This window comes from Oryza sativa, chromosome 5 (genome assembly GCF_034140825.1).
Source record: "Oryza sativa Japonica Group chromosome 5, ASM3414082v1".
Lineage (NCBI taxonomy): Eukaryota > Viridiplantae > Streptophyta > Magnoliopsida > Poales > Poaceae > Oryza > Oryza sativa.
Genome location: NC_089039.1, coordinates 7,994,024 through 8,004,408, shown reverse-complemented (window position 1 = coordinate 8,004,408; position 10,385 = coordinate 7,994,024). Strand labels below are relative to the sequence as shown.

At 37.6% G+C, this 10,385-nt stretch overlaps 1 protein-coding gene across 1 annotated transcript; it reads left to right on the top strand.

Moving 5' to 3' along the window:
• The first annotated feature begins 4,034 nt into the window (after nt 1–4,034).
• LOC4338161 (lactoylglutathione lyase GLX1) lies at nt 4,035–10,385 on the top strand. Its single transcript, XM_015785017.3, has 9 exons — nt 4,035–4,180; nt 4,286–4,514; nt 4,815–4,939; nt 5,044–5,108; nt 5,897–6,109; nt 6,198–6,245; nt 8,725–8,832; nt 9,088–9,228; nt 10,047–10,385. Exons 1-9 carry the CDS (start codon nt 4,102–4,104, stop codon nt 10,089–10,091), a joined length of 1,053 nt encoding a protein of 350 aa, XP_015640503.1. The 5' UTR covers nt 4,035–4,101; the 3' UTR covers nt 10,092–10,385.

Here is a 10,385-nt window from a genome sequence, read left to right as displayed (position 1 = left end):
GCATTACATGTGTGATATTGTCATTCAGATCTTTCATTCAATCAAGTGTTAAACATTAGCTACTGCCTCATTTAGCTTATAGGTTCAACTTGGAAACTGTCAATTTAAACAGAAATACTATATCCTTTTTTTCTATTAACTCAAAATGGAACTCTCGCAAGTTCTAATTTTCTTCAATTGATTTCCCAGGTTAGGAGCCTTGCGTGCATGCACTTCGATCATCATGCACGGCTCCATTCTTTTCGATTAAAATACAAATACTACATCGATTTTCGTTAGCACACTTTTCAAACTGCTAAATAGTATGTATCGTTGTCGTAGGCTCTTCGGACCTCTCATTATATTTGAAGGATGAAGTGAATTATTCAAGTCATCAAACAAATATAATGAAATATCCGACTCCTAGAGAGAAGAATATTGAAGACCATTGTTGAGCCTTTAGCTTGTCAGTCAACTTTAGCCTGGGATGTGCCTGTCAAACCACTCGAAGGCGGTGACCAGATGTGTTACATATTCAGGAGACTTGAAAAAATGGCTAAAGATCTACAACATCTCAAATATTCTTAACTTATACTCATGTGAATCTAGTTCCCAGGATGTGAACTAGATTCACACTTTCATCTTAAGCATGGAAATAAATAGCAAAATACATTTAAGATGAAAGTGATCTAAAATTTACAATTACTTTATAGTTACAAGGGCCGACTGGCCAAATATAGATATATCAGAGAATAGCAGAAGCTTGACTACCTAAACACAAGCACACTGATTAGGGATATACCCCCATTAAGTTCAAGTCCAAAAAAAGCAATCGATTACCCACATCACTCAAAATACTAAGTCTACAACCTGCAAGCAAATAGTTAATCCAATAGCAAGAGTCAGTATATTATTAGAAATAATGTACTGGCAAGCAAGAAGCAATCCTAACACGCTACATGCATGGCATATATCCAAAGAAAGCATAATATGGTTCTTTTTAGCATAAGGCAAGCTTTATTTGCATAAAACACTTTCAAATCAGATTTGCTTTCAGATAAATTTCAGCAAGCTAGTACTTAGCATATCGGCATCAAAGTAGGCATTAATCATATATAAATATACACTTCATTGCCCTCCATGGTAGCAAGGAGATCATTCCCAAATCTCAACATAATTTGAAGATAAAATTCATCATTTAGGAGAATAAACACAAGTCTATACTCAACGCATATCCACACGCTGCTCATGACCGCGAGCACGGCTAATCGATTAGTTTTTACTCTTCAGAGTTCGTATACTTTACCCACATGATGTGAGTTGTCAAAATCACAAGTATTCAAGTTCTATCCAGATTATTTCAAAAACAATTTTCATGTTTGTAATGAGCCCATAATGACAAGGAAGACCATTCCAAGCATGACTAAGCATTATAAGTAACCTAGTGACATCAAAACTCATATATAAAGTGGTATAGTCATATTGTTCCTAAGGTTAGGAATGAGGGATATGGATATATGTGGGGTTAAGGTGATAATGCAAGTAATAGATGTTTGTCTAACAAGTTTTACAAAATTTTAATGTATAATAGTGTACAATCGACATGCAAGATTTGCAAACATTTTCAATAACCTCAATAACCTCCAAAATATAGGATCAACTTGATCAAAGAGAGAGGGAGGTGGGACTAGCCTTGTAACTAGAAAAAGTCACCACCTAAATCACTTCTTCACCGCTTAAGCAATCATCTATACAAAGTACACGTTATGCAATTAAACACCGAAATATGCGAAAAATCCAAAATGCTATAAAATACATGATTTGTGCACAGTGAATAGGCACTGGTCTAAGATGAATTTAGGTGAAAGAATTTCTATTTTTATTATATTTTATTAGTGAGTTATGAATTTATAAGTTATGTCGGTATATTGCAGTAATTACCTAGGTGGTGTTATAAAATATTTTTGCAAAGAAATTTTTATTAGTTTTGACTTTACAGAGGTGTGGTGGTGTGTTTTCTAAGAGTAACACATTTGGTTTCAAGATTTTTGGAGTTATAATGATTTTCTTATGATTTTTACAAGTTATAACATGTTGTAGGCATATAGTGTTTTACAGGTGTATGTCTTGAGAGTTTTATGACCAGAACATGTTACTCCTTGATTGAGTTGAGTAAAAGGAATAATTTGGTTAACTAATCCCTGTACTTAATCTAATTCACGGGAGACGTCTGTGCTCTAGATAGATGGCTTGGCGACGGTGCTTCACTCTGGGATGACGTCGACGGCTTGATCTACCAATCTAACTGGCATGCATGAGGTCATACGTTGTTAGCGAGGTCTCAAGGATGCTTCACGTGCAAAGTATCGGACAATGGCTCACCGAAGGAGAAGGAATCGGCGATGGCGACAATTGGCCGGAGCCGGAGAAGACAATGCCGATCACCGTCCATGGGGCATGAATCTTGGGGTTTCTTGAGGGGTTTTGGTCGTGGTGATGAGACGATGGTGGTGGCACGACAGCTTGGCCCGGCTTGGTCCACAAAAGCGGGAACGGCGGTGCACAGAGCGCGCTCCAGAGCTCCGGTGGGCATGGCAGCATTCCCGTCGATTGGCTGCACGAATCGAGAGGTTGTCAAAACGAGTTTTGATCGACATGGAGAGAAGATAATAGAACGTGAGTTAGATAGGGAAGGAGATGGCTCGTTGGCGATCGGTGGCATCCTTTTTCTCGGTTGGATCGGCACTGGGATGGAAAGTGAAGAATGGCGATGCGTCTGGGAGAGAAGTAGAGAAGGAGCTCGGCATTTTGAGGGCGTCGACACGTCACTCCCATGCGTCGAGCACTGCCAACGCCCTCGATCTCTCTCTCTCTCTCTCTCTGCTGGTCGGTTGGAAGAGATGGACAGGGAGTGGGCAAGCCCAAGTGGCTGCCAAGTAGGCCTAGGTCGATGTAAGCTAGATGGGTGAGAGTGGTAAGGGTAGAAACAGGAGTGAACTTTGATTTTAGATGATTTTCAGGATTATTGCTCTCACTCATATTTTATAACTCTATAGTTTAGATCTCACATGATTATATTTTGATTAAAAAATATAAATTACTTTTAGATTATATCTAAATTACTTTTTGATTTCACTAAATTACATTTTAGACATATAAAAGTAAATTAAATAAAGCCTAAAATTAATTTGCATATATTATAGAAGTAACTTAAAACAAAAGGAAAAAGAAAGTAACTTGTCATTAGAAGTAAATCCGTTATGGGGGTAACTATAATATGTTGATTAAATCTAATTTCTAGATAGACATGTTTTTACCCCCACAATAGATTTACTTTTAATGCCGTAACAAGTTACTTTACTTTTGTTTTAAGTTACTTCTATAATATATCTATAATATATGTAAATTACTTTCAAACTTTATTAAATTTACTTTTATGACTAAAAAGTAATTTAATGAAATCTAAAAGTAATTTAGATATATTATATAAGTAATTTGTATTTTTTTATAAAAAATATAATCATGTAAAATTTTGTTATAAAGATTTAATTATTACAAACACAATGGTGTAATTAGATTGTAAATCGGATGAGTAATTTAAGAGAAAATTCTATGAAAAGAACAAAAATGTATGTACTTTTGGGTGTACTATTAGCAACTTGATATTAGATTGAGGTAGCTGGTTATGATAATCCAGTGCACCGTCTCGTCGTAGACACGTCCATAGCTTAATATTTTACTCATTGATTAGCTGAAATATTTGACTACTCGTTTTTCGATCTGATTTGTAGTTTATTCCAAAAAGCAAAAGAAGTTGAAGACACAAAAAAAAGGAAGACATAACATGAGAGAAAATACAGAGAAATTCCATTCATTCCTTTATTATTCCAAAATCTCTGACAGCACACGGACGGCCAAGAAAAAAACCTTCCGAAATCAAATCAAACAGCCTCCGCTTTGGCCCACCCCCCCATCTCGTGGGCCCCACCTGCCAGCCTCACTGACATCCCCCCGCACAGATCCAAACCCGCGACCGCAGCAATCGCGGACACGACAGGAAAAAGGAGATTAGCCACCCCACCTCTCTCGCCCCCCAAATCCCCCTCCTCCTCCGCCACCGCCATGGCTCGCCTCCTCCTCCCCCTCCCCATCGCCGCCGCCGCCGCCTCCCGCCTCCGCCTCCCCGTCCTCTCCTCCTCCGGTACGCCGACCTCCTATCATCCCCCCCTCTCCATGTTCCCCGTTCGTGTGGGAGGGCCTCTGTTTTCATTGGGTTTGTTTGTTTTTTTTTTTGATTGGTTTGCAGTGGCGCGGCGTGAGGCGCTGCTCTTCGGGGGGAGGGTGGCGGCGGCGAGGGCGCCGGTGAGGCTGGCGAGGAGAGGGGTGAGCGCCGGGGCGGAGGCGGGCGGGTCGTCGTCGGCCGCCGCGGCAGCGCAGGTGATCGGGCAGGACGAGGCGGTGGAGTGGGTCAAGAAGGACCGGAGGCGCATGCTCCATGTCGTCTACCGCGTCGGCGACCTCGACAAGACGATCAAGTATAGAAAACGAAAAAAAAAAAAAAAAAAAACTACAACCCGTATAGTTGTTAATTAAAAGAGTAGATTTCACTTGGGGTCACCTTTTATTACCGATGTTTTGGATCATCTTTTAACCGATGTTTTCACTTTGGATGGGGTAATCTTACCTTTATGCCACTTTGGGGTACTTTGGTTAGAAGGTTATACAAAGCGAAACTTCGGTAATAAAAGGTGGCCCAAAATGAAATTTACTCCCAACTAAAATTTGCTCTGGCGTCTACCATAGTGTTAGCCTTGAATTGATTTGCTGTTCTGCAGGTTTTACACCGAGTGCTTGGGGATGAAGCTGTTGCGCAAGCGCGACATTCCGGAGGAGAGGTATACCAATGCTTTTCTCGGGTACGGGCCTGAGGACTCGCATTTTGTTGTGGAGCTCACTTACAGTAAGCTTCTACAGTCCAAATGCTGTTATCATATGTTTATACCTCACATAGTGTGCGTTATCTGTTGTATCCGTGCAAGACCCCTGATGTACATCTATTGGCAGATTATGGTGTGGAAAGTTATGATATCGGGACTGCTTTCGGTCACTTCGGGATTGCTGTCGAGGACGTAAGATTCTGCTGCTTATCTTAGTATTTTTGTTGAGTAGTTGAGTTGTTTGACATTCAGCCCTGTGTGTATAACTGCCACTTCCTTCAACTGGGCATGCTTTTTTTCTTTTTGGCTACTCAAAAAGATACTAGTCCCTTTTGCTTGTAGAATTTCAAGCTAGTTCCCACTGGTTTTTAGGCTTAAATTTTTTACCAGACCTATCCATGTATCATCCAGATAAGATTTCTCTCAGGGGTTGTGACTTAATAATACACTTTTTTTCTTATATTTTGATGCCTACAACTAATTGGCTTGCTTAGTTACGTAGGGGTTAGTGTGATTCTTGAGTGCCATAAAACCTTAAACCAGGTGATCTGGCTTAAATTGCTTTGTCCAAATTTTCATTGAACCATGTAGTAGGGAACTAGTTGAAAACAAATAGCCTTTTTAGGATGCTAGATTTTGGCATGATTAATCTCATCATGCCAAACCCCATACAATGCCTTCTTTTCTTCCATGGAGATGGCATAAAAGGTTTTTCATAACATAACAATAACTTACTCATGTTTTCAGTTCACACATTGAGGGATAATCTTCCCTTTTTCATTAATAGTGGTAAAAAATGTTACTCTGGTCATGCAAACATCCAAGAATAATGTAATCTATTTTTGTGCACTGGATAAGACTAGAGTTTTAAACATGCCATCAGTTAGTAATGTATCTGATTATAGGTTTTAATATTTTGCCTTTGCAAAGATGGATATGTGCTTGGTTGATTGATAAGTTTCATTACAAAAAACTTGTAGGTTGCAAAAACAGTAGATCTCATTAAAGCCAAGGGAGGAACGGTAACAAGAGAACCAGGACCTGTAAAAGGTGGAAAGTCTGTAATTGCTTTTATTGAAGATCCTGATGGTTACAAATTTGAGCTTATAGAAAGAGGTCCTACACCTGAGCCTTTATGCCAGGTAATGCTTCGAGTGGGAGATCTTGATCATGCTATCAATTTCTATGAGAAGGTAAACTTATTGTCTTTAACTTGTAGTATTTGGTATTTATCATAATTATTCATTCAGCAACTAATCTGTACTATATTTTCATCATAAGGCATTTGGCATGGAACTTCTCCGGAAACGAGACAATCCCCAATACAAGGTTGGTACTTTTCAAAACCATTGCATGGATTTACCTCGTGACACTCATGGCTTCTGTTTGCCCTGATGCTTTCTAATGTTATGCTCTACTACAAAGTACTAGAAAAACATTCAAAAGAGCTTCCATCAATGTACCTCATCACCTCCATTGCTATGACTTCTGTTTGTCCTCATGGCTTCTGTTTGCCCTGATGCTTTCTAATCTGATCCTTGCTTAAGTGAGATAAGGAAAAACATGCACTACTACCTCGAAATATGAGAACATGTTAAATGCACTTTTTGTTTGTAAACTATTTGCTTAGTTCCATATCTTATACAGTGGTATCCTGACTTACGGAGAACATGTTAAATGTAGCTATTATGGTTGTATCCTGATTTTTGCTACATTCATACACTGGGTTCAGACTTCAGACTTGGGTAGTAGGCATGGTATTGATAAAACCGAAGTGATAGCAAGTTCCGCATGTGCATTTACTGGTTGTTTCATTATACATGCCATTGTTTCTTATATTTCTTTCTAGAGATGGGAACTTCATTGTTTTTAGGCATCATTTTCTGGTGTTGACAAGCCTTTTTCTTTTCTTTTGAAATCTTAGTCTCAAGCATGTTGTGCCATCTGGTTTTCTGGTACCTTGTGCATAGGGTTGATCACAAACTTTGTCTGTTCTCTGTCAGGATATCTTGTGTCATGTTTGTCTTATTCTTCGTATTCACTCATGAATCTGGAAACAAAATATACTTCTCTGGCACAGTTGCTATCCAAGCTATGGATAAGGGTCACTGTCAAAAGGACTAGAACCCTGTGATCCGATATTATTACAGTCCAAATGCTTGTTAACTTTCTTCTGATGAGTTATTATGCCACTCATTCGTGAAACAAAGTTTCAGATTACCTTTTTTTCCCTATATTACTCATCTATATGCATTGAACAAATATCAAATTTCTAAAAATATAAGGGATTTTGGCCCTGTTCGTTTGTCCACAAATATAAGGGGTTTTGAGAACCCGGGGAGTGAACTACAGCAGACAAACTCAGCCTTGCATTCAATCCCCTTACCTTTTTGCACTTTTATTATCCTGAAATGTTGCCAATCCAAACTTGTCCCCCACCTTTTTTAGGGGCACATGTCTTTTTGTTTCTACCTTAATTTCTGCTAAACTTGGCAAAATCAAATTGTGGAGGAAGGGAGTATATCTTAAGTTCTAAACTTACAAATGTAAAAGTGATTGTCTTTTAATCTAGAAACTCTGATGCATAATTTACACTGGATATGCAACTACAGATACAAATGATGCAAGACTTAACAAAAAAAAGGAAAAAAAATCCATTTTACTCCCTCAAACTATTTCACCGGAGCATTTAATCCTCTGAAGTATTTTTTTTTACTCATTTTACCTCCTGAACTACTAAAATCGACCTACTTTACTCCTTACCAATGTTTCTCTATTTTGTTTCTCCTTATACAAAACAATAGTCAAATACCCGTGCATTGCAGCAGATTATAGAAATAAAAATATTGAGTCCATTTTCTGAAAAAAAGAACTTGTTTGCTTCTGTTTGGTTGAAACAAAACGCTTCATCTTTAAGAAACAAAAAGAAAATGTACATGTTTATAGGATTGTTGTTTTCCAAAGTGAGACATAAAACCTTCAATGCATTTTGACATGAATAATGAAACACGTATTAATAATAAATTGTGCAGTGAACTACTAATAAAACTAAAATGTCCTTGAGTTTTTCACTTGAATCAAGGTGAAAAAGAAGCAAACTATTAGAGACAACACAGTGAGCATAGCACTCATTTGTGTACTGGTCTCATAGCCTGGTGGCCCCATACATCAGGCTGTCAGGCTGTGAGACCAGTAAGGGGCCATAGCCACCACCACCACCACCAAGCAATATAGATGTGTTAAGTTGTAATTTCATAATAAGTATATATGACAACATAACCTTGCAATTTCATAGAAGCATATATGATAGCGAAACCTATGTTAAAAAATATTTTCACTTTTTTTTCATGACAGTCCACACAGGGTTTTAGAGAATATGCTACAGCTGCTTGGCGTTAGTCATGTCAAATTGATGCACGTATAACAAATAAAAAATAGACCTCAAAGTATTTTCTGTTACTGGTTTTCACCACAACAGGTTTTGTCTGTCTTGAATGATCTTGATATATACTCCCTCCGTTTCATAATGTAAGACTTTTTAGCATTGCTCATATTCATATAGATGTTAATGAATCTAGACACACGTATATGCTTAGATTTATTAACATTTATATGAATATGGACAATGCTAGAAAGACTTGCATTATGAAACGGAGGAAGTATTATTTTTGTTATATCTAGATGCTTACAATTTTGTCTGTTAATATTTTGCAACCAAATCTGCATGTACCTAACCCTTTTGGTCATAGCCTATGATTTCCTTATGTGATTTATAACTATTAGAAATCTAATTGTATCTTTTCTCTAGTATACTATTGCAATGATGGGATATGGTCCTGAAGACAAAAATGCTGTACTGGAGTTGACCTACAACTATGGTGTCAAGGAATATGATAAAGGAAATGCTTATGCACAGGTATATTATATTTGAGTGTTTAGATTGGATTTGGAAGTTTCTCTTCTATACTGTGTTAGTAATAAAAAAGGATCTATGTGGAAATTTCTGATTGAATATGATCTAAACAACGGGGATCACTTGCCATTCGTTGGTTACTAGAAGCATCCGAAAGGGTTTGGGTCAAATATGAGTATAATAGGAGTTTCATTTCATGAGGGTTCATCCCTCGTATTTACATTACAGTCGTGGAGTTTAATTTTTTTACCCTTCCAGATTGCTATTAGCACAGATGATGTCTACAAGACTGCGGAAGTCATTAGACAAAATGGTGGACAAATAACTCGTGAACCTGGCCCATTACCTGGAATTAATACGAAGATAACTGCTTGCACAGATCCAGATGGCTGGAAAACAGTATGTACTATTTCTTTTTGTTTGAGAATCACAGCTCTCTCGTGCATGTGTGTGTGTGTGTGTGTGTGTAGATAAGGGGGTCATAATTTTTGCTAAAGGTTGTTTGTTCTTGGCTGTTTCTGACTGCTCCATATGAGCTTTTTCTGGGCCATTTACACTTTATGGCGATAAACTTTCCATGATAACTAAACTTGGAAGAAATTTGTTGCTATTTTGTTGGTGTGTCTTGAATAATACATACGCACCATAAAATCTTTAGTGATTCTCACTGCCCTAGAAAAAAGGATATCCAATTAGTTTATTACCATGTATACAGTAAAGGCATATTTAAGAAAATTAACATTATTCTTTGTGTAATTTGAGAACAGAAATTGTACTTCCTCCGTTTCACAATGTAAGTCATTCTAGCATTTCCCACATTCATATTGATGCTAATGAATCTAGATATATGTCTAGATTCATTAGCATCAATATGAATGTAGGAAATGCTAGAATGACTTATATTGTGAAACGGAGGGAGTAGTAGTTTTTTTTTATTGTACTGTGTACAATAATGATGAATTAGACCAAGTCAACTGTTCTGCTGACCTGCCATGAATATTCCCCATCTTGAAACAAGTATGTGAAGTAGTCGTACATGTCTTCTGTGCGATTTTATGATCTTCAGAATAATAATACTCCTAAGTACATTTGTCAGAAAAAAAAGTATATGCATATGCATTATTAGTCTGTTGCATTACATATTTTGTGCCATGCCTCTATTTTCATGAAGAACCCGCAGTTTCTTCCGTCTGATACATTAATTACCATAATTGCAGGTATTTGTTGATAATGTAGATTTTCTCAAGGAGTTGGAAGAATGAGTTTTTGCCAATGATCTCATCTTGGTACAGGATTCAGAGGTTTTTCCCCTTGATTTGACATCTTGCGCCCTTGAAATCTTGTAAAAGCCACACCACCTCGAACTGAGGTTTGTAGATAGGCCATGCAAATCTACCATTCCACAGTTGGTAGTTTAATAGAGCATTAGATTACAACATTCCAAGCGATGTAGATGCGCAATCCATTTTGTTAGCGAAGTCAAATCATATGTACAAATTTTGTTTTCCGGGTCAGAACTATTGTTCTTAATCAATCCATTTTACATTCGAAAGTTA

Bases quoted from the DNA above. Each gene is read 5' to 3' on its own strand.
- LOC4338161 (XM_015785017.3), top strand. From the start codon at position 4,102: ATGGCTCGCCTCCTCCTCCCCCTCCCCATCGCCGCCGCCGCCGCCTCC. The intron at 6,110-6,197 runs GTAAACTTATTG...TTTCATCATAAG, and splicing joins CTATCAATTTCTATGAGAAG to GCATTTGGCATGGAACTTCT. The intron at 6,246-8,724 runs GTTGGTACTTTT...TCTTTTCTCTAG, and splicing joins GAGACAATCCCCAATACAAG to TATACTATTGCAATGATGGG.